This window comes from Acomys russatus, chromosome 17, assembly GCF_903995435.1.
Source record: "Acomys russatus chromosome 17, mAcoRus1.1, whole genome shotgun sequence".
In the NCBI taxonomy this organism is placed as follows: domain Eukaryota; kingdom Metazoa; phylum Chordata; class Mammalia; order Rodentia; family Muridae; genus Acomys; species Acomys russatus.
The window spans coordinates 47,263,791-47,287,058 of record NC_067153.1 but is presented as its reverse complement, the minus strand read 5'-3'; the positions used below and the strand labels follow the sequence as shown (position 1 = coordinate 47,287,058).

Genomic DNA, 23,268 nt, shown 5'->3' with positions numbered 1-23,268 from the left:
CGTCCGCCAAGGCTGGGCCACATGGAGCAGAGTAAGAAAGCAGTCGTCCCCCACTCGGTTCCCCATCTCCCCCTACCCAGCCAAAAGGAGGAAAGCACCTCACTGGCCATGGGAAGCCAGAACCCTAGCTACCGCCATCCAACCAGGTATTATCCTAAACAGTAAGGACCGGCTAGAGAAACAGATATTTGGAGATTCTGTTGCCACACCCTGTGAACATCCTGGGGCCCAGACCCCAGTGTCCTATGCCTGGCACCTCCCCCTCAACAGATTGACAGGCTATATGGAACATGCTGGGAACATATTAAGCATTCAGGACCCAGTTCCAAGACCTTCCTTCAGGGAAATTGGGATCTAGGTAAATGTCTGACTCTGTGACACCATTGCTACCCTAGGTCCAGCCCTGGAGGGCAAACAGCAGTCTCTGCCTGTGGAACCCATGTTTTCATTTGGAGCACAACAGTCAAACCATGTGACACAACCCAGAGGGGCCAGATGGCTCAAGGGACGTAAATCTTCGTCTATGTGCCTGGTGTGACAATGTTCCGTGGGCCCACTGCACATGTAATGAATCTAGGTTCTGAAGGGCCAGCCATTTGACCTGGCCTCACCCTAGGTGCTCCTGCATTGACACACATCCCGGCCTCTGCTCCAGATGCCAGCCAGGCTATGGACGCCTGATTCACTGACTGTCTTAGTAACTTTTCTGTTGCTGTGATAAAACACCATGACCAAGGCAACTTATAGAAGAAAGTGTTTATTTGGGCATAGTGAAGGTATGGCTGCAGGAGGAAGAAGCCGAGGGCTCAAGCAGGAAACAGAGGCATCTGGAAATAGCACCTAAAAATCTCTCAAAGCCTGTCTCCAGTGACATCCCTCTTCCAAAAGGCCACACTGCTTAGTTGTCTTCAAGTAGCCAACTGGGACCAAGTATTCAAATGCCAGAGCCGATGAGAGTCACTCCCATTCAAACCACCACACTGGCCCTGCCTTCCCTGCTATCCACCCCTCTGTACAGACTCTCTGAGTGGACTCCTTGGCAACATCTCTGCCATGACACACCTTGTATCATGTCCCAAAGAAGTCTTTAGGGATCTGGCCTGAGTGGAGACTAGCATCCAGAGCCTTTAGCTTGAGCTGGTCCTGCCCTGTCTTCTCTGGCTGATGCCCCCCCACCCACCCAACAGCATCTTGTTTTTCATTCCCAAGTTATCTGAGACTGGGTCATCATGTCCACTCTCAACAGCTTGTCTACACTGCTATTGGTAGCTAAAAGGCCATGTGAGCTGAAGACTCATGCCAACCCCATCTGGCTGTGACTTCCCATATGCAGGGCCCACTAGAATAAGTCCTTTCTCAGGACAAGATGGGGCCCAGCTTTCTCTGAGAGCACAGTCCTTATCATATGGTTTCTTGGCTCTGAGGTTCTGCCTTACTGGTGTGGCCTTAGGGAAACATCTCCCAGCTACAGAGCCTCAGTTTCCCCAACAGTACACAAAGGAACAAGGCTGTGCATCCAATTGTGACCCTCTAGAATGGTGGTTCTCAACCTGTGGGTCGCAACCACTTTGAGGGGTGTCAAACAACCCTCTCACGGGGCCGCCTAAGACTATCAGAAAACAGAGATATTTACATTACGGTTCTTAACAGTAGCAAAATTATAGTTAATGAAGTAGCAATGAAAATAATTTTATGGTTGGGGGGATCACCACAGCATGAGGAACTGTATTAAAGGGTCACAGGAAGGTTAAGAGCCACTTTCCTAGAACTGTAGGGGGAAAGGAGCCTTTTATAAGTTGATTAAGCCTCAGTGTTAGAATTCACTCTCCTGGGCTCTGGGATCTTAGCATATAAAAATTTTCAAGGAACTTGGGTCCTGTGGCCTCTTAGCTGTAGTCCTGTGGTTCTGGCCCTTGGACCTCCTGACTGGGTTGTGACTTAGGGGGTGGGACTTCAGCTGTAGGATATGTTTCTCTGGTGACTGTCAGAACAGGGCCGTCATTGCTGTTGGGCCCTCATGGACTCACAGAGCTCAGCTCTAAAGTCATAAGCAAGAATCATGCCATGTGTCCCTGGAAGGCAGCCACTCACACAACTGACATCCCAAGCCCCAGGTCTCCTGTCCAGTCTGGATGCTCTGGTGGCCATTGCTATGGTGACCCCCCTCCTGGCTAGTATCAGAAAGCTTCTTGCATGATGGCCTTGCCGGTATGACTTCTGATGTCCCAAGTGCCACCCAAAGCAGCACTAGGCACCTGGAGTTGGGAAGAGAAAATGAAGAGAAGATCTTTGGGAGTCTGGGGAGGGATCCCCACACACAGCCTGTTCAGTCAATCTCTGCTGTCACAGGGACAGTCATCACCAGAATCAAGAAGAGGGTTTTGTGTATTGTCATTAAGAGTTGCACTGGTTTGGCTCAGAAGTTAAAAGCACTGGCTGCTCTTCCAGAGGACCAAGGTTCGAGTCCCAGCACCCACAGTCACAGCTGTCTGTAACTCCAGTTCCAGGGGCTCTGACACCCTCACACAGACAAAATGTGCAAGCAAAACACAATGCACATAAAATAAAAAAAGTTTTTTTTAAGATTTATTTATTTATTTATTATATATACAGTGTTCTGCCTGTCTGTACACCTGCAGACCAGAAGAGGGCACCAGATCACATTATAGATGGTTGTGAACCACCATGTGGTTGCTGGGATTTGAACTCAAGACCTCGGGAAGAGCAGCCAGTGCTCTTAACCTCTGAGCCATCTCTCCAGCCCCAAAAAATGTTTTAAAAAAAGAGTTGCAAAAAAAAAAAAAAAAAAAAAAAAAAAAAAAAAAAAAAAAAAAAAAAAAAAAAAAAAAAAAAAGAGTTGCACTGGCTTTGGGGCTTAGAGACGGCCTTCACGGAAACCATCATAGGTAGGAAAGTGCAGGAGTGTGTAGAAGGGGGCAAGAGGGCATTGATGATCTCAGATGTGAGAGCTGAGATGTCCCACCCTAGCCACAGCAGTGGGACAGAGGCAGAGCCCTTCCTCCACAGTGTTCACACTGTCTTCACCCTAGCAGACTGGCTCCAGCTCTGTCCCACCCATAAGTTGCAATGGGGCCCTAATATGCTCTGTTTGTGCTGAGGGCAGATGAGTAGACCCCGCCCCCCTCCTTAAGAGATGAGGAGGCAAGGCAGCTGTGGCTTTCCAGCTAGGAGGGTGTATCCCTTAGCTTTGTGTTGCTGTCATGAGGCACTCAAGATAATTTGTAAAGAGAATGGTTTTATTTAGCCCATAGCTCTGGGCATTCGTGTCCAAGATGGCTTTGGGCCTCTGAGAGTGCATGAGGTACATGACAGAACAAAGTTCACACTTTATAGCCAGGAGGCAGAACCACAAATGGAGGACGGAAAGAAAGGGTCCAACAGCCTCATTACTTCCTGCTGAGTCCCACCTTCTGCAGGTCCATAGCACCCCCCCAAGACAACACCACCCTGGGACCAAGCCTTTCACACATAGCCTTTCCAAAGGAGGTCACCAGAATCGGTTGACTCTGGGTTTGCCCTCTGACCTACTCAGGCCTGGGGTGATATTCCTCTCTCATACTTCCTATTGTCCCCTCACCCCATGGCTGTGCAGTGCCCACCTGACAAGGGCCACTGCCTTTAGTCTTTGTAGCCCAAGCATCAAGAATCCTTGTGTGAGCCGGGCGTGGTGGCATACACCTTTAATCCCAGCACTTGGGAGGCAGAGGCAGGTGGATCACTGTGAGTTCGAGGTCAGCCTGGTTTACAAAGTGAGTCCAGGACAGCCAAGGCTACACAGAGAGACCCTGTCTCAAAAAAACAAAACAAAACAAAACAAAAAAATCCTTGGGTGTAACTGGTGTCATAGCTCATCTGCTCCCTCATTCATCCCTGCCCAAGCTTGCGAGTTGAGTTTCTTTGACACTAGGAGACATTCACCAAAGTCAAGTTTTTCAAAGCTACAGGAGCTTCTGCCCCTGAAGATTGAAGGGCCTGCCTGAGCCTGCCTCCTGTCCACGTGCTAGCTTCTCCCCGCCCTCTCCCAGACTGCCTGTGGGGCTGAGCTAATACAGGGAAGTTATCTTTGACTTTTATGGCCCCTTTTCCCCCTATTAAAACGCTCAGAGCTATAAATGTCGTCATCAGCAGCTCATTTATCTTGATGGAAGTGCAGCTCTAAGTAATCCAACCTCTGAAGCGACCGCTTCAGTTGTATCAATAAATTCAAGCGCAGAGGGAGGAGGTCAGCCCTTCGCAGACAAAATGCCTTCCCACTTATTAATGAGCACTTTATGAGGCTGCGGGAGGACGGACGCCCGTGTGAGCTTCCATGCTGAGTAGAGCATGCCCACTGTTGGTTCGTGCAGCATTGGCAGGGGGGTGGGCCATCCGTGAGAGGTGACATGGATGTTCTGAGGACATCTTGCCTTGCCTAGAAGCAACGATATCAGCACCCTCCTTAGCAAAGTGTTTGCTACTGACTTTTTCCAGAATCGTAGAAGCTGTGGGCTCAGACTGAGAGCTGTCAGGTCTCTGGTGCTCCGGGTAGTGGGTCTCACAGTATAATACAGAACCTGTCCCCACAAGCCTGACTTATGGGACACTGTACTTAAAGGCACCCTGTATTTAGTACTCTCTAAAGAACAGGCTGGGCACCCCAATCTCCGTAATGGACACATGGCTGTGAGGTTGGGTGGAATCGGCCAGGATCTTGATTGAAGCATCCAGCAGGCTTTGCTGTGCAGGTCTCCCATGGCCTGCAGGACAACAGCACCCCGCCCCACACACATACACTACACAGCTGGTTGTGTTTCTTGGTAACATAGAATCAAGCACAGAGCGGAAGCAAAACTGTCCCTGTCGTTGGCCCTCTGGAGACTCTGGGTCTCCAGTGAACCTTGGCTGTCCCTCACTCGCCTGGCTTTTCTATCCCTTGCCTTCCCTGAGTGTAAATCACTGACAATCAAGAGCTGCCCCTGTCACATTTCGTCTGGGGCTTTCTGAATGAAGCGGGGCGGGGGGCGGAGGGCACTGGATAGAGACAGCTGAAGAAACTCCCCGAGCTGAGGGGGTCTACATGGAAACAGTGCACCAGGATGGGCTTGAAGAGAAGTAGATGGTATAAAGTAGCCCCAGACATGCGCCCTGAGACTCCCCACCCCCAGCAGAGTAGCCAGAGCAACTGGACACGGCAAGCACATAGGGGCTCACAGAGACACGTGGAAGGGTGCTCTGTCCCTCGTGGGCAGAACCAGTCTTGTTTTTAGGCATCTTAGTCATAAGAGAAGCCTTGGGAAAAGTAGGCCATTGGTCCACTCCCAAGCATCCAGGGCCCTACCCTCACATAGCCGCTCATGGGAAGAACTGCTCTAAGAGGACAGTGCAGTGAGGTGTAGCCTTGGCATGGCAGAGCCTGCTAGAGTGTGGCAGCCTTCTCCAAGCAGGCCTCTGGTTCTCAGGAAGCTCCTGGAAGCCTGTTAATGGGATGGCCATCCTTGCCTGGCTCCCATCTCCATGGGTCTGAGCAAGTCACTCCAGTTACATTAGCTGGTAGCTGAACTGGGAGAAGACAGGTTCTTGAGACAGGGTCTCTCTGTGTAGCTTGGCTGTCCTGCAATCACTTTGTAACTGAGGTTGGCCTCGAACTCACAGAGGTCCGACAGTTTCTATATGTTCCAGTGGTGTGGAATCCACACTGACGGGGAGGCGGTCCTCAGGGCTGACATGTACTCCCGTGCTTGCGTGCATGTGTGTTTGTGTGTGTTCATGTGTGTCAACCCCTGCCCTGATTTTTGAGATAGTGTCTCTCCCTCAGACCTGGAGCTTGCTGATTTGATGAGGCTGGCTGGCTAGAGAGCCGCAGAGAGCTGCCTTTATCAGCCTCCCCAGTGCGGAAACTACAGACATTGAATGCCACCACAAAACAAAAAACCTGACTGTCCTAGAACTCCCTGTGTAGACCAAGCTGGCCTTGAATTCACAGAGATCCTCCTGCCTCTGCCTCTTGAGTATTGGGATTAAAGGTGTGCGCCACTATGCCTGGCAGTTACTGCACTTGGGAAGTGGAGGCAGAAAGATCCAGAGCTCAAAGTCATCCTCAGCTAAGACAAAAACAAGGCCAGTCAGAGATCTCTCTCTCTCTCTCTCTCTCTCTCTCTCTCTCTCTCTCTCTCTCTCTCTCTCTCTCACACACACACAACCCACCACACACACACCACACACACACCACCCACGTGTACATTTTGTCTTGCTGGGGTTTTTTTTTGTTGTTGTTTGTTTTGTTTTTCGAGACAGGGTTTCTCTGTGTAGCCTTGGCTGTCCTGGACCCTCTTTGTAGACCAGGCTGGCCTCGAACTCACAGCAATCCGCCTGCCTCTGCCTCCCAGGTGCTGGGATTAAAGGCATGTGCCACCATGCCTGGCTGTTTCCAATATTTCTTAAATGATGATAGACTACTGTGAGAAAACCCAAACCAAACACAGTGTCATATGGCAAGCAAGAGCGGAATTTGCCTTTCTGAGACCGTGGTCCTGGGCTGGTGCTGGACCCTGACTGTTAGTGCTCTGTCTTTCAGGCTTTGGGAACCACCACTGCAGTGCCTGTCACGGGTCCTCAGGTCAGCTCCCTGCAGAGGTTGGCCGGGCAAGGAGCAGCAGTGCTACCTCAGGTAAGTGTCTGTCTGTGGCCCCTCAGCTCTGCTTCTGGGTCCCTCCCTCAGGCAGTGCCTTTCCCTTCTCCATCTCCTCTGTCCATTCATTAGGGAAGACATTTGGTACAGAGGTTTTCATGGTGAAGAATCTGGTTTTTTTCTTTCTTTTTTCCTTCCTTCCTTCCATCCTCCTTTTCTCCCTCCCTTCCTTTCTTTTTCCAAGACATGGTTTCTCTGTGTAGCCTTGGCTGTCCTGGACTCACTTTGTAGAGCAGGCTGGCCTCGAACTCACAGAAATCAACGTGCCTCTGCCTCCCCCCTGCTGCGCCTAGCTGAATCTGGTTTTTCAAACAATGAGAAATTGTGAAACCCTTGAGTGGGTCACTGCCAGAAATTCTTGTAGAGGAATAAGGCTGGCCAGCATCAACTAGGGTTGACCCTGCTTGGCACACTGGCCCTCCAAGCTTGTCACTGCTGGGCTACGCATGGTGTATATTCTGGTGATGGGTCACTCAGAAGGTCTGGGGAACGCCACACTAACACCTTTCCTGGTAAGTGGTACAGGGGCAGGTTCAGGCTCTGAGTGCCAACCTATATCCTCAGACGGCCTCCATTTCCTGAGCAAGTCACCTAGCCCCTTTTACCCTCTTAGATAGAAGGCTCCTCCATTAGAGGGGCAGATTGCTCTCTGCTGAGTCTGTTGGCCTTGGCAGTCACAGGGAGAGCTTATACCTGCACAAAGTATGTAGCAGACACCTAACAGTGGCTCAGCTTTGGTGAGCACCTGTTATGTGTACCGTACCTGCATAGGGTCCACTGGCTGCAGAGATGAGAATGGAACCTATTTGTTTCAGAGCTCTGAGGCTGAACAGATGCCCCTAGCTCAAGGATAAAGGGAAGTAGCTGTCCTGGGCCCTTGTCCATGAGGTAATGCACCCCACCTAAGTGTCCACCTGTCCGGAAGCCCAAAGGGCCTTGTCCCTAAAACGGTCAGAGTCTAAAGGATCTGACAAGGTGTGTGTGCGTGAAGGGTCGATGGGAGCTCCGAGATAGCCTGCCCTATGCTGAGATCTGCAAAGGTCTCTTGCGGTGGGGATATTGTAGAGCAAAGTTGGGGGTGAGCCCCAGGAGGAGGAAACCAAGGCAGAGGCCCTAGGAAGGCTAGAGTTGTCCCCCTGATGGGGAGGTGAGAGCAGGCAGGGAGGTGCAGTAGTTAGGGCCACAGTGTTGTCTTTGTCTGTTGGCAGTGGACAGCTCCACAAGGCTTTTCAGCAAGGGAGGGCCTACAGGGGCTCTGCCAAGGTCTGTGCTGTTTTGTCCGGGGCTGTTGCTTCCCAGCCAGACACCCTTCCACTTGTTACCCACCTCCTAGCAGTCCGTGCTGCTCCCATCCCCACAGAAACACAGTCCTGCAACTGAAAGACACATGATCCCACATGTTCACTCCCCACTCCCTCTGCCCCACCCACCCAGCCTCCTCTTCTTGCTCACAGCACCTGGCCTTCTTGCCTCCCATTCGGCCTTTCTGTGGGGTTGCTGGCTCTCACGTGGTCATTTTGGCTGAGTGGTGTCTAGCACACACCTGGGCCCATCCTGCTGCTCTTGGAAGTTTGAAAGGGTGGAAGCTGACCCTGGGAAAGGAAAGGGGCATGCTGTGGATCTTCCATGGGGATCTGTTGGCCAAGTTCTCTGTGTGGCTGCAGGGAACACTGAATCTTCTGAGGTCCCCAAATCTTTCCTTGAGGTGGATGGCCTGTGTTTGAGTCTGGCTAAACCATCTTCAATGCCCAGCAACATGCCCCATGACTGTTCACCGTGTTTGGTCTGAGGTAGGAAATGTCATCTGGCCAGTGTTACAGTGCAGGTGGTCAGGAAGGAGCTAGAAGAGTGTCACCATTGACCCAGCATCCCTGAGATGTCAACTGTCCCTACTGATCCTCCTCAGCACTTGCCATCTGCAGCTGAGAGGTGGTGAGGATAGGGCTCCTCCCTCCTTCCCTCATCAGTGTGTGGCCCTGTGCCTAGAGTCTGGGGACTGGCCCTGATACTGGACAAGGACAAAGCAGCAGGCTCACCTTAGCCAGGCTGGACACATTGCCCAGCTATGGTGTGGCCTCCAAGGTAGGGAGAGCTGGTTTGGTTTTCTCAGGGCCCACTGGAGGAAGAGATAGGAAGGCCATCTGAATTGAGGGCCGGCTCATGTCAGGCAGTGAAGGATCTCATAGGCACAACCCACTGACCACAGCACACTGAAGCCTGTGACTTTCCCAAGAGTGAGGATCCAGCAGGATCTCCCCAATGTCTCTAGAGTAGAGCCAGGGAGAATGAAAAGGGCAGCACACAGCTTCAGCAGTCCTGGCTCAGGTCCCTCAGCTCTTAATGACAACGACACCTACTGTACCATCATTCTCCTCTTTTGGCTTTGCCTCAGTTTCCCTCCATGGAATGGCCAGGACACCCATGTCCACAGCTTCAATGGGATTCAAGTCATGTCCCTTCTTAAGTGTTATTTTCCACAACCTGCCTGAACTATCGGGGCTTAGACTGCCTTCACTTGAGATGAGATCAGGAGTCTGCAGCTGTGGTGGCTGTAATGATGAAAATGCAGGTGACAGGAGGCTGGTGATAGCTAGCTACGCATACTGTCACCTTCTTATGGTGACAAGTGGGTTCCATCACCCCTAGTGCACAGGTGTAGACATTAAGCAGTGTCTCCAAGGCCACCCAGGATTAGCCACACAAGCTGACTGGAGCCATAGTCTCCACTGTGTGGTGACTGCTTGCAGCCTATGTTCCACCTCCATTTGTGTGGGCTTTATAGAGTGATTGGTGCCCAAGGCCCAGGGGCCACCAATATATTTGTCAGGGAACCCCTGGGGCTTGGTCCTGGCCAAGGGCAGTACTCCCAGCACTTGTGACACAGAGGGGCATGTGGACTTTGGACATGAAGATGCATTCTAGTTGAGCTCTCTGTTTGACTCCCATCTCCTATGCCCCTGTAGTTTGCTTTCATTTAAGCCAGAAGGAATTGTGGCCCAGAGGGAGCAGCTTCATCTGAGCCCAAGGATGGGGGGGGGGGGGTAGGTAGCAGTGCACAACCGATCGAGGAAAATGATGGTTGGAGTAATCTGAGACTTGGAGTCAAGGCCATACCTGCTGGGAGACGCAGAGCAGGGTTGTAGAGGGTGTCGTCCCTTTGCCTCTAATACAGGACTCAACCTGTCTGCTTGAGGCTTGCCCCATTGCCAAGCCTTCAATCACCAGCTCCTGTCTATCTGTCTGACCACACACCGATCCCTTCCTCCCAGGTTAGGCCAAAGACTCTGATTCCAGACAGCCTCCCTATCACCCCGGGCAGGGACCGGCCACCCAAGCAGCCCCCAACATTCCAAAAGGCCACTGTGGTCAGCATCAAGAACCCAAGCCCAGCCCTCCCCACTGCCAACAACACCGTCAACCATGTGCCAACATCCAGCAGCCAGACCCAGGCCCTCACCGAGTCCACCGCCATCACCTCACCCCTGAGCAGTGCCGGGGTGGCCTATGCCATCGTCTCCACCTCCCCCAGCAATGCTGCCACCATCACCCCCAGCACCACCGTGCCCGTGGCCAGCGACAGCATCAAAGTGCAGCCCCTCCTCATCAGTGCTGACAAAAAGGTGAGTGTCCCACCGGAAGCTCTGAGAGGATGCTGTGTTGCATGTGGAGGGTTAGAAGCGATTGTCCAGTTGGGGCTTGAGCCTTAGACAGCTGGGTAGCTGGGTGGTGCGATAGTCACATGGTCAAAGAATGAAAGAGAAAGACTCAGGTGAGTGTGTGGTGGGGGGTGTGAACCAACAGTCAACAAGATGAATTAGTGTGAAGGAGCGGGAGGTGTGTGAGCAGATGAGCGTGTGAACAGAGCATGGTCAAACGAATGAATGAATGTTAGCATGTGTGAGTGGTGCTACGAGTAAGGGAACAACTGAGCGAATCTTTGAATGAATAAGTAAGGGGACAGGTGAATGGGCATAGGCCGGAGAGAATTGCTATTCATTAATATGGGGGGGACAATGAACTGATAACTTGTGGCTGAGTGGGTAGCTGCAAGAGAGTCTGATACTAATGCTCCATCTCGGCTGCTAGAGTCGGGTGGTCAAGAGCAGTTCTATGCAAAGGTTGGATTGGGAAACGAAATGAACAAACAAAAACAACGCTTCTTGATTTCTTGTGAGGAATTTAGTTTTAATGCTAAAGCTAAAATCATATCGCTATGTCCTCTAGAGCTCTCTGAAGATTGCCCTGTTTGAGGCTTTGAGGGGAAACATGGTAGCCCCTGTTTTACCTTTAAGAAACTTGTCCTTGGTTCCCTCTACCTGACTTTCTTGCTTGTAGCTGATGTCTTTCCGTTTCCCCAGGCAACTCCAAACTGGCTTAGTCCCTCTGCCTCTCAACCCCATCTTAGGCAGAGGAGTCCCTGAGTGCTGCCAAGCTTAGCATGCCTGCATCTGAGCTGAGAGTAAAGAGTTAGCGCCCCCTGGAGGCTGGCATTGCCAAGGTTTTTGCCAGCGTGTTCCCTGAGGCTCAGCGTGGTATGGAGGTAACTAACCTCTCTGAGGCCACATACATAATCAGGGAGTGGTAAGATAGGATTTACACCTGAGCCTGTGTCCTTTGTAACTCTGGCCGTCCCTCACACAAATGCTCTCACGGGGGTGGGAGGAAATGGGGGAAGCAAGGACCTTAACACAGGGCAGCCACCTAGTTCCTCTGTGGTACTGCCTTTTCAGGACCTACCTAACTCTCCTAGCTGCTCCAGGCCCCTCCCTCCCTGGAGCCCTGCCCTGCCCCTCTCATCTTTCTCGTCTTCCAGGTCATCATCCTTCAGCCTCAAGTGCAGACGCAGCCTGAGAGTTCAGCAGAGCCCCCGCCACCCACGGAGGAGCCATCTCAGGGAGCTCAGGCCACCAAGGAAGATCAGCCCCCCAGCCAGGAGAATCCTGAGGTAGCGAGGCCTGCGGAGCGCCCCTCCCCTTCTTAGCTTTAAGTCAAGGCTCTAGAGAGGGTGGGATCAGCCTCACTGGGAAGAGCAGGGGAGCTGAGTCTGTGCCCTCGGATCTCCAGGCCCTGCTCAGTGTGGGATTCTAGCGCCTTGCTACCTGGCTGCCTGTCAGCAGTGTTGTGTCCTGTGTGGTGATTTGCCTACAGACAGAAGTGGAAAGGCCTTGTTCCTCTGGGTTGCTGGAGGATTCTGAGTTGAGGACAAACCAGTAGACCAGGGGCATCGTCCACTTGCAGGGATCCCTGGCTGTCAGCCTTGTCCCTCTCAGGGCTAAGCTCAGAAAGAGCTGTTCCCCTATCTTGGGCAGCATATAGCCTCTGTCGCTCCTTCCTGTCGGTCTTGCATCCTGGAAGCTTGAGGGACACAGAACAAGACCAGGAGCACTGTAGAGCTCAGATGCCCTAAGAACTTTCTAGAAGTTGCAATAGGACATCTCCTTTCACTCCCTAGAGGAAGAGGGGTAAACGGAGCCATTCTAACAGTTGAGTTGCAGACACTTGCAGTCATGGGGTTGGGCTCTCTAAGGACCTGGCTTCATACTCTGAGCCCTGCCACACTCAGAACATCCCCGCTCTGCTGTGGTCTTTTCTATATGCTCCTCTCAGGTCCTGATTTTACTGGTGATCTCTCGTTCATCCTACAAGAGTCCAGTCAGCGTGGTCCCTGCCAGGTGCTCTGCTTCAGCTCACCCCACGTCAGCAAAGTGTTCCCTAGGCCCCCAAACTCCTGGTGATTGCAATGACCTGTGGTCCCAAGATATCACTTGCTTTCTGTGCCTGTCCTCCCTCGGTGTTCATGCTGGTGTCTGCTCCCAACTCATGCTCTGTGCTGTGAGCAGGAGACACAGGAAGGGCCCTGGGAAGCTCCCTTCTTAGGACAAAGACTAATGTGGCTACAAAGGCTGCCAACAGGGGTTAAGAAACTTCTAGTGAAAAAAACAAAAACAAAACAACAACAAAAAACAAAAAACAAAAAAAAAAAGAAAGAAAGAAAGAAACTTCTAGTGAGCTGTGAGCTACAGGAGAAAGGACAGAGGGCGATTACTTGGGGGATAATGGGGGATGTACATATATGTATCTGTGTATGAGGGTGTGCATGTGTATCTGTGGAGGTGTGCATGTGTATCTGTGGAGGTGTGCATGTGTATCTGTGGGGAGTGTGCATGTGTATCTGTGGGGGCGTGCATGTGTATCTGTGGGGAGTGTGCATGTGTATCTGTGGGGGTGTGCATGTGTATCTGTGGAGGTGTGCATGTGTATCTGTGGGGAGTGTGCATGTGTATCTGTGGGGAGTGTGCATGTGTATCTGTGTATGAGGGTGTGCATGTGTATCTGTGGGGAGTGTGCATGTGTATCTGTGGGGAGTGTGCATGTGTATCTGTGGGGAGTGTGCATGTGTATCTGTGGGGGCGTGCATGTGTATCTGTGTATGAGGCTGTGCATGTGTATCTGTGGGGGGTGTGCACGAATATCTGTGTGTGGCTGTGCACGCGTATCTGTGTGTGGCTGTGCATGTGTATCTGTGGGGAGTGTGCATGTGTATCTGTGGGGGGTGTGCACGCGTATCTGTGTGTGGCTGTGCATGTGTATCTGTGGGGGGTGTGCATGTGTATCTGTGTATGAGGGTGTGCATGTGTATCTGTGGGGGGTGTGCATGCGTATCTGTGTGTGGCTGTGCATGTGTATCTGTGGAGGTGTGCATGTGTATCTGTGTATGAGGGTGTGCATGTGTATCTGTGGGGGGTGTGCATGCGTATCTGTGTGTGGCTGTGCATGTGTATCTGTGGGGGGTGTGCATGTGTATCTGTGTATGAGGGTGTGCATGTGTATCTGTGGGGGGTGTGCATGCGTATCTGTGTGTGGCTGTGCATGCATATCTGTGGAGGGTGTGCATGTGTATCTGTGGAGGGTGTGCATGCATATCTGTGGGGAGTATGCATGCATATCTGTGTGTGGCTGTGCATGTGTATCTGTGGGGGGTGTGCATGCATATCTGTGGGGGGTGTGCACGCGTATCTGTGTGTGGCTGTGCATGCATATCTGTGGAGGGTGTGCATGTGTATCTGTGGAGGGTGTGCATGCATATCTGTGGGGAGTATGCATGCATATCTGTGTGTGGCTGTGCATGTGTATCTGTGGAGGGTGTGCATGCATATCTGTGGGGGGTGTGCATGCATATCTGTGTGTGGCTGTGCATGTGTATCTGTGTATGAGGGTGTGCATGTGTATCTGTGGGGGGTGTGCATGCATATCTGTGTGTGGCTGTGCATGTGTATCTGTGGAGGGTGTGCATGCATATCTGTGGGGGGTGTGCATGCATATCTGTGGAGGGTATGCATGCATATCTGTGGGGGGTGTGCATGCGTATCTGTGTGTGGCTGTGCATGTGTATCTGGAGGGTATGCATGCATATCTGTGGGGGGTGTACATGCGTATCTGTGGGAGTGTGTTTGTATATCTGTGGGGGTACATGCATTATCTGTGTGTAGGGGTATGCATGTGTATCTCTATGTGAGGGTGTACATGTATGTCTGTGGAAGGTGTACATGCCTATCTGTGTGGGGGCGTGCATGTGTATCTGTGTGGGGGCGTGCATGTGTATCTGTGGGGGCGTGCATGTGTATCTGTGGAGGTGTGCATGTGTATCTGTGGAGGTGTGCATGTGTATCTGTGGGGGCGTGCATGTGTATCTGTGGAGGCGTGCATGTGTATCTGTGGAGGTGTGCATGTGTATCTGTGGAGGCGTGCATGTGTATCTGTGGAGGCGTGCATGTGTATCTGTGGAGGCGTGCATGTGTATCTGTGGGGGCGTGCATGTGTATCTGTGGGGGCGTGCATGTGTATCTGTGGGGGCGTGCATGTGTATCTGTGGGGGCGTGCATGTGTATCTGTGGAGGTGTGCATGTGTATCTGTGGAGGTGTGCATGTGTATCTGTGAGGGTATTGCATAAGAGGGGTATGAGGGGCAGAGGTCAAAGGGATGCAGTCTACAGGTAGAGGGTACTGTGTGGGCAGAAGCACAAAGTGGGAAAGAACTGGGCACTCCCAGAGAGGTCAGCTGGGCTGTAGACAGCAGATAGCTTAAGAGTTGAGGGTCAGACCTGAACAGAGAGATGGCAGAACCTGATTCCTGAAGGCATAAAAGCAGGCTGTCAGGGTGGGGGGTTAATCCCTAGGTAACAGGGGCCATAGAATATCTGGGCAAGAGGGTGATTTGATTATTGCCGAGTTGGTAGAGGGCTTGCCTAGCATGCACAGAGCTCTAGGGTTGTTAAAAATCTGCAGCACTACATAAACTGGATGTGGTGATGCCTACTTCTAATTCCAGCACAGGCAGGAGGATTCATTTAAGGTCATCCTTGGCTATATAGTGAGTTGGAGTCTAGCCTGGGCTACATGAGACCCTGCCTACCCCACCCCCAAATAAATAAATAAACACCACCACTGGGTTGCCTGGAACATGAAGCCGATGTGTGGGCTGTATCTCTGGGTCCAGCTGGAAGCAATGTCTGAACTCCACATGTTTACATGCTAAGGCCCCGGCTGGCTTGCTGCCTTCAGCACTCTTCTGTTCTTTTCTGTCCCTGCCTTGAGGTGTTCAGCATTCTCCACATTCAAGAAATTTCTCTGGATGACATCGCCTTGTTCTCTCAAAGTGCATCTTAGTCAATTATTGCGCATTTTTACAATTAGTATAATTATATCTAACTGCGTAATTAGTGTAAACACCCGTAATGGCTTAAACAGAACAGTCAAAACATACCCTGCTGTAGAAGCCCATGTTAAAGTTTGAGAGTTGGGCAGCATAGCTCTGTTGCAAGAGGCTGTGTGCCAATCCCAGGACACAGAGCAGGAGCTCCCAGGCACCTCTGTGGCCCAGGTGGGATTCCAGGCTGTTGCAGGCCATGGGTTTTGATTATTGTGTGGTGCCCAGGATAGAGCTACACTCCATCTCTGAGCTCTTTTGCATCCCAGCCTTCTTTAACTCCCTCCTTGGACACTGGCTCTCACTAAATTGCCATGGCTGGCCTTGAACTCTCTCTGTAGCCCAGGCAGGCCTTCAGCTTGCTTTATTCCTGTCCCAGCCACTCTAATAGCCGAATTACGGGCCTGTGCCTTGAAGCTAGGTACAGACATCAGCTTTTGTAAAGGAACGCAAACAGCTGGTGATGAGGCCTGCACATCTAAGCATCCTGCCAGAAGAGCGCTTGAACAGCCCAGGAGATAGAGCGACAAGAACTCTGGGTGGCCAGCAACTCAGAATGACACCTGGACACTTTGGGAAGGGTGGCTATCAGGAGCAGTTGCAAGGGATATGGGCACAGGATGGTGGGTACACAGCCTCTGCTCCTTGTAGGAAGGTGCTCTACAAGGTTGGCTGTGTCATCACAGCAAACACCCTGTGTGTGAGAGCTGCAGTGAGCCTGCTGCACATGCACAGGTCAGAAGTAGTCTCCACTAGAGCTGGGGCATGCCCTGGCTCCCCAGCCCTGCAGCTGGGAACTGGAGATGCCATCTCCACTGTGGGCAGCTGAGTTGGGGCAAGGTAGGCTGCAGCCAAGTTTCTCAGGATGGTAATGCAGAGGCTGACCACTGTGCTGGAGCCAGAACACTGCTGCAGAGGCTGGCCACTGTGCTGGGGGTTACCACTGACTTCCTCGATCACAGTCCCAAACTTTCTGCAAAGAAGGTTATAGACATAAGAAGCTCCTATTACAGCCGGGTGTGGTGGCGCACGCCTTTAATTCCAGCACTCGGGAGGCAGAGGCAGGCGGATAGCTGTGAGTTCAAGGCCAGCCTGGTCTACAAAGCGAGTCCAGGACAGCCAAGCTAACACAGAGGGACCCTGTCTTGAAAAACAGAAGAAGAAGAGGAAGAAGAAGAAGAAGAAGAAGAAGAAGAAGAAGAAGAAGAAGAAGAAGAAGAAGAAGAAGAAGAAGAAGAAGAAGAAAGAAGAAGTTCTTATTACTTGATTTCCGTGAAGCTGTAAGCCTGGGTCATCTCCCTCAGCAAAGTCCTTACACTCCGAAGACATTCCACAAGGCCAGTAGAGCTAACGGGATGGGGCCTATGTGTCTGGCCCGGTTCCATTTCTTACTACAGCTGCTAGGGAAGCTCCCAGCTCAGTCTGCCACCCGGCACAGCAGCTGCTTCAGCACTCTGTATGTATCCTCAGGTCCATGTCCACGGACCCAGCCAACCTTGAGTCAAAAATATTAAAAGAGAGACTGGGGGTCGGGGGGGGGGTGTTGATTCTAGAAAGTTCGAAAGTCAGTGAAGTGCTTGGATTTACTGCGTTCCAACCACAGCACAGGATCCTATCATTGAAGTGTGGGCATGCCCTGCGGTGATGATGCTGCCAGTTTCACAGATCCCACCTGCCTCTCCTCCTGTGCTGTATAATCAGGCCATAATAGTTACGGCCTGACTGGAAGCACACAGACACTTCTCCTGTCGTTATTTCCCAGACAACACAGTAAAACAGCGATTTATATGTGGTTTCTGTCACATCAGGCAGTACAGGCCAGAGTATTCAGGAGGGCGTGTGTAGGATTTATGAGAGACTTTTTTTCTTTTAAATAAGGGACTCAGCATGCATTCTGGCTTCCACTAGGGCCAGGATAGTGTGTGCCTCCTGAGGGTTGAGCTCGCTCTACTCATTCCTCAAGTGCAGCTGCATGTCAGCTGGTCCAAAGCCATCTCGCCAGCCCCATGCGGTTAGTTTTCTAAGTGTATTTGAGGAATATGTTTGTCCAGCCCTATCACCAGTGCCTAGCTACTTCCAGGAGCCCCTTACATTGACTGTGAACAGTCTCTGGGTCTGAGAGTACCCCAAGTTTTCTGGGAACATCAGTGTCTGCAGAGCAGTGGCTTCGTGGTTGGCAGCCCCAGGGTATAACCCCAAGGCTCACAGAATAGTTCTTGGCTGACGTGGACGAGGGCCGACAGCTGTGTTAACTTCATCTTTCTGTCCCTTTTCTCAGAAAATCGCCTTCATGGTAGCTCTAGGCCTGGTTACAACGGAACACCTGGAAGGTATTGATGGGGACAGTGGGTGGGAGCTTGGTGGGGCCCTAGACAGAAGCAACACAGTATTCAGGGTTGTGCCCTGTCAGGATGTAAGGCCCCTAGGGACCCAACCCCAGGTAATGGGGACCACAGTCATTCTGGACAAGCCAGAGAGATGTTCTGTTTTGCACACCCATGCCCGCATATGCCTCAGGTGGCACTGTCATGTACTTGTGGAGGGAAAAGTCTCTCCACTCTTCCGACCCTAGAGGCTGCTCAGTGAAATAGCCAGAGATCGCACTCCAGTCTTGCCCCTTGCTAACCCGTGGATGCTGGTGTTTCTTTATTTCTTTGGTCTTTGGCCCACTCTGGACCTGTTTCCTCACCTCTGACATAAGGGAAACTGTATCCTTATCCTTGTTGAGTTGTTGTAGGGAGTGAGGGAATAGCACTTTCCCTAATATGCAATTGGTCCTCACTTGGAAAAAAACCTCTCCATGACCTGGCATCCCACGGTAGTTATTTGGACGCTGGCCTCTTCCTCAGAGGCTCGTGGCACCTCGCAGGAAGAACACAAGGGCACATTGGCAATGGTCAGGAGGAAGATGACAGCGATCTGGAATGGGTACCCTAGGCAGCTACAGAGGGAGGCAGAGCAAGGGGCAACATGCAAAAGAGAGGAGAGGGGAAGCAAGTGGGTCAGTGTGCGCTGGCCAGAGGTTGATGAGCATCCACAAAGCTGTGCCTGGCTGAGAGAACCAGGGCCTCACTGCTGCTGCCATGCAGGGGTCCCAAGAGACAGAGAGGAGCTTGTCTTAATCACTCTTCTACTGCTGGTGAAGAGACACCATGACCAAGGCAGCTCTTATGAAAGAAAGCATTTAACTGGGGGTTTGCTCACGGTTCCAGAAGCTTAGTTCATTGTCATCGTGGCAGGGAGCATGGCAGGAGGCAGCTACAGCAGAAAGAGAAAGAGCCTGGGTCTAGCATGGGCTTTTGAAACCTCAAATCCACCATGAATGACATACTTTCTCCAACAAGGCCACACCCCCTAATCCTTCTAATCCTTTCAAACAGTTCCGCTCCCTGGTGACTAAGCATTCATATATATGAGCCTATGGGGGCCATTCTTATTCAAATCATCACAGGGTCTTATGTTGAGTGTGTCCCTGCATCACCATCCCTGAAACTCATCCTAAAGCCACCAGACTCATGCTATAAGCAGTTCCTGGGGGCTCTGGCCTGCCCTTGCTTGCCGGATGGGAGCATATGACTGCTGTGTCTGCCTTTGCAGAAATCCAGAGCAAGCGGCAGGAGCGGAAGAGGAGGAGCACTGCTAACCCTGCCTATAGCGGCTTCTTGGAGACCGAGGTGGGACTCTTGGGCGCCACTGCTTGGACTGGGAGGAACAGTATAGAGCCCTTCCCCCTTTTGATGGGTCCAAAAGAGTCCCTGGGACCTCCCCCAGCTCTCTCTTACTACTATCTTGTCCATCCTTGCTAGCCAGAAGCATTCCATTGAAACAAGGCGTGTACTCTCCCTGAGTGTGTACGCACCTGTAACACAGCAGTCAGGAAGCTGAGACAGGAGGATTTTGAGCTCCAGGCAAGCCTGGCTTACATAGTAAGACTCTATCCCAAAACAAAAGCTGTCCGTTGGAGTCCTCCTATCAGAGGCCACTCTGAGGATTGAACACACCTGCTAGCTACAGGGAGGGCTGGGTTCCTCATGAGACTACTGCGAAGGCTCCGGCTGCCCACTAGTGCTTGCCTTCACGCAGGAGGCCCCTGTGGTGTCTCTCTGCTCTGACAGACTGTAACACCTCAGGCCTATGATCTCTCAACCTCTCAGGGCAGCTGGTAGGCGGGAAGCAAGTGGGTCCTCTGGGAGAACGGCAGGTGCTCCTAACTCCTGAGCCCTGGGCCCCATTTCCCTTCTCTAGGATGTGGGTACCTAATCCATGTCTCATGGACCTTGAATGTAGCTGGGAAGGGGCACCCTTGCACGGAGCGTGTTTGTCTCCAGTTCTGTAGTGCCTCGTCCAAGGGAAGTGGCTTCTCAAACCCATCCCTTGCTCTGCCTCACCGCCCCGCCCCCATCCTATCCTTAGAAGGTGCTCACTCTTGCACACATCCCAGTCTCTTCTCCTGCATCTAGTGAGCGAGGCCTGGCCCCACACATGGAGACCTTTCACATGAACATCAATGGCTGAGGATGTAGCTCAGTTGGTGGAGTGCTTGCTTGGTATCCGTGAAGTCCTGAGTTCAAACCCCAGTGCTGCATAAACTAGGCACAGTGCCATACACCTGTAATCCCAGAACTTGGGAGATGGAGAGATCAGAAGTTCAAGGTCATCCTTGGTTACGTAGAAGAGTTCAAGGCTAGCCTGGGCTACATGAAACTGACTTTAAACATAAATAAAGGAAGAAAGGAAGGAAAGACTTTGAGTTGTCTTTAGCCTCCAACCAAGAATATGTATTCTGTTACCAGGGCTTCAGGGCTTATATTAAGAAACTGTCCCCAGTGCTCTGGGCATAGAGCCTATTCAATGAGCCTATTCAGTGAGCCAGAACCCAGTCAGTCAGCTCAAAACCCTGTGACCCTGGAGCCTTAGATGAGCCTGGGAGCCAAGAGTAGCCCTTTGCAGGTTCCTTCCTTGCCCTTGAGTGCAGCTTTGGCTACTTTGAGAGAGAAGGCTTCAAATCTGATTCTAGAACAATCTTTCTACTATAGCCAGAACCACTTGGGACAACCAAGGTCTTGGGGGTGTGGCCTGTGAGGTCCCTAAAACTAAGGCTTCTGCCACTCTCCTGGGGCTTAAGAAAGCCTCTGCAACTGCCAGGCTTGAGCCTAGAGGTCCTGGTACCCTTGTTATCTCTCCCCCTCCCCCACCCCCACCCGATGTCTTCTGCACAGTCTGCCCCCAGTCTCCAGAGCTCCGTGTTGGGGCTGTCCCAGGAACATCCTGGGTAGGGTGTTGTAGTGAAATAAGAGTGCCTGAGCGATTCCTTGGTTCTGCTTTCTGTCCCTACAGAGGAAGCGGCTGGCCTCCAGTTTTCTCCACAACCCCCTGTTCCTCACAGCGCGAGGTAAGTGCCAGCTGGAGCCACAGCTTCCACAGTCCCACCCCTCTCCTGGTCTCTCAACTGTTCTCCAAGGCTTCCTATGGCCGCTGCTCTCAGAGCTCCTGGGAAAAGAGGAAGACTGCCGGGGCGGGCTCCATTCCTTCAGATACAGAAACTGCAGTGGGAAAGCACTGGTCACCAGTTACACAGCTTTCTGCTGTGCGCCTGTGCTGGGTGTCCACATCTGAGACCAGGCTGAAGGCGGCCACTGTGGTAGGGCTGTCCACCAAAGGGCTGAGCTGGCAGGGTATGAGGGCACATATAGAGGATGTCCCTACTTTCCACCCCCTTTTCTGCAGCCTGAGTGTAAGCCCTATGCTGCCTGTTCAGTCATGCTCCCTGCTGCTACTGGACTAAAGAGAGTAGACAACTCCCTTCCTAGCTGGGCTGGGGTTCATCTCAACCCTGCCCTCCCTCCTGGCCTGGCTCTGGGCAGTTGGACACCTTCAGCTAATCTAGGAGCACTGGGTTCTGGGGCCAGCTCAGACAAGCAGAGACATACATCCCAGATTTCAGCCGGGCCCTTTCTCCTGTGCCAGCCGTCCCCCACGGCTGGGAGCCACTTGTCTCTGTCATCACAGTACTCAAGAAGCTGAGGCAGGAAGATTGTTGTCAGCTTCAGGCCAGCCTAAACTACAGAAAGACTTTGTCTCAGAAGAAAAGAAACAGCTACCAGTGGTTTTGGAGGCAGGAAATGGCTACCTGGTTCTCAGGATTCTGTGTAGCTCTTGACATCAGCTCCCTAGCCCTTGGACCGCTGATCTGCACATTGGGCCTGTGATACCTGCTGTGAGCCAGTAGACAGTTTCTCCCAGGAACAGCCTCACTGCAGATGGTGTGACTAGGAACCTAGCCCGAAAACCCTGTTTGTGGTTCTTACTGTGTGTGGTTCGAGACCACAGCCTAACCTGCAAAGGGTCCACAGCCAAAAGGAACTGGAAACAGGTGACTCTGAGGGGGTCATCTGAATTCTAGCTTTCTTTCTGGGGCACCTCACTGTGACTTCAGATGCAATGAGCCTGGTCCCTGACCAGGACCAAACCAGAGTCCTCTCTCATTGCACGGTGGTTCTGAGAACTTGGATGTCACTGGGCTTCGTGATACTCCCATGATGCTCTATGGCAACAGCTCTCCCACACTAAGCCTGGGGGACCTCAGCCATGACCCATGCTCCTCCCACCCCCACTAACATCTTCTCCACCCTTCCTCCCCGTGCTAGCCAATGAGGACCCCTGCTGGAAGGTACGTGACCCCCATCTTTACACGAAGGGGTATGGGACATCCGTCATCGCTTAGCCTTCCCTTGGTATCCAGAGCCTGCATAGCACCAAATCTGCTTTCCTTGTGCCCTCATTCCAAGCTGAGCCCTACATTACTGCAGAGGACAGCACTCCCCTCCCCCCAAACACCCCCCTCCACTGCCTGGCATTTATACTGTACCACCTGACCTTCACCCTGGCTCTGCCTGGCTTCTCTTTATGCCCCTGGACAGAGCTGCCCATCTTTGGTTCTCTATTGCCCAACCTATGGACCCATTCCCAGGGTTTCACCCCATTGCGATCCTGTAACACCACCCACCCACAAAGCCCACATCCCCGTTCCCCAAAGCATTAGCTGGTCAGAACCTGGATCCTGTGCGTAACTTCTTACTGATCCACTTCTTTTCTTTACGTTGTGTGTGCTTGAGTGCATGTGTGTCTGTGTTTGTGTGTGTAGGCTCCTGTGTACCATTGTGCAAGTGTAGAGGTCAGAAGACAACTTGCAGGGGTGGGCTGGGGGAGGGGGCTCAGGTTTCTCCTTTCATCACGTGAGTCTTAAGGAAGGAACTCAGACTCGGCATCAGGTGCTTCTATGCTCTGAAATATCTCAACACTCCTTTCCAAGTTTCTAATCTAATTCCAAATGAACCTTGTCCCACATGCTCATGTGCCCAGGGGACTGCTTACAGCCGGCTTTGAATGGCCACATTGCTTTCCAAGATCCCCCTGTAGCAGTAAACACAGGTGTCCTTGGGTCTGGCAATGTACCAGTGCCCAGACCACACAAGCCCCAGCAGGGGATACACAAATGCCTCACCCTTCCTGAGTCTTTGCACTGGATTAGAGGCCTCTTTTGGGGACACATCTGGTGTCAAGTCTCTTGTGATAAGAGCCATCGGTTCCTACCACTTCAGCACTGGAGTCTGAAACTCTGTTGATAGTCCTGCAGGGACAAGGGCCCTTTGGGTGGCAGGACAGGTGTTGTAGGTCATCAGCAGAGCTTTCCTTCTCACAGCCTGATGATGGGCTGGAGAGCAAAGTCTTCAGAGCTGAGGCCTCTGGGAAAGACAGAACGGCTATAGGCTTTGATTTTTTTTAAAAGCCTATTTTATTTGGGGTTCCTTAATGTCTCTACCTCTCTTCCAACCCAAGGAGAGAAAGAAGGGATGGGGCATGTAGACCATTT

The 23,268-nt window shown here is 52.0% G+C and overlaps 1 protein-coding gene across 2 annotated transcripts in view; it reads left to right on the top strand.

The window, feature by feature from the left end:
- Phf21b (PHD finger protein 21B) overlaps positions 1-23,268 on the top strand; it is a 71,241-nt gene that overhangs the window by 43,825 nt on the left and 4,148 nt on the right. For both annotated transcript variants that reach the window (XM_051160129.1, XM_051160130.1), the window contains exons 3-9: positions 6,575-6,667; positions 9,958-10,308; positions 11,502-11,633; positions 17,674-17,725; positions 18,993-19,069; positions 20,733-20,787; positions 22,043-22,065. In XM_051160129.1, the coding sequence (XP_051016086.1) occupies positions 6,575-6,667; positions 9,958-10,308; positions 11,502-11,633; positions 17,674-17,725; positions 18,993-19,069; positions 20,733-20,787; positions 22,043-22,065 (783 nt within the window). The remainder of the gene's footprint in view (positions 1-6,574; positions 6,668-9,957; positions 10,309-11,501; positions 11,634-17,673; positions 17,726-18,992; positions 19,070-20,732; positions 20,788-22,042; positions 22,066-23,268) is intronic.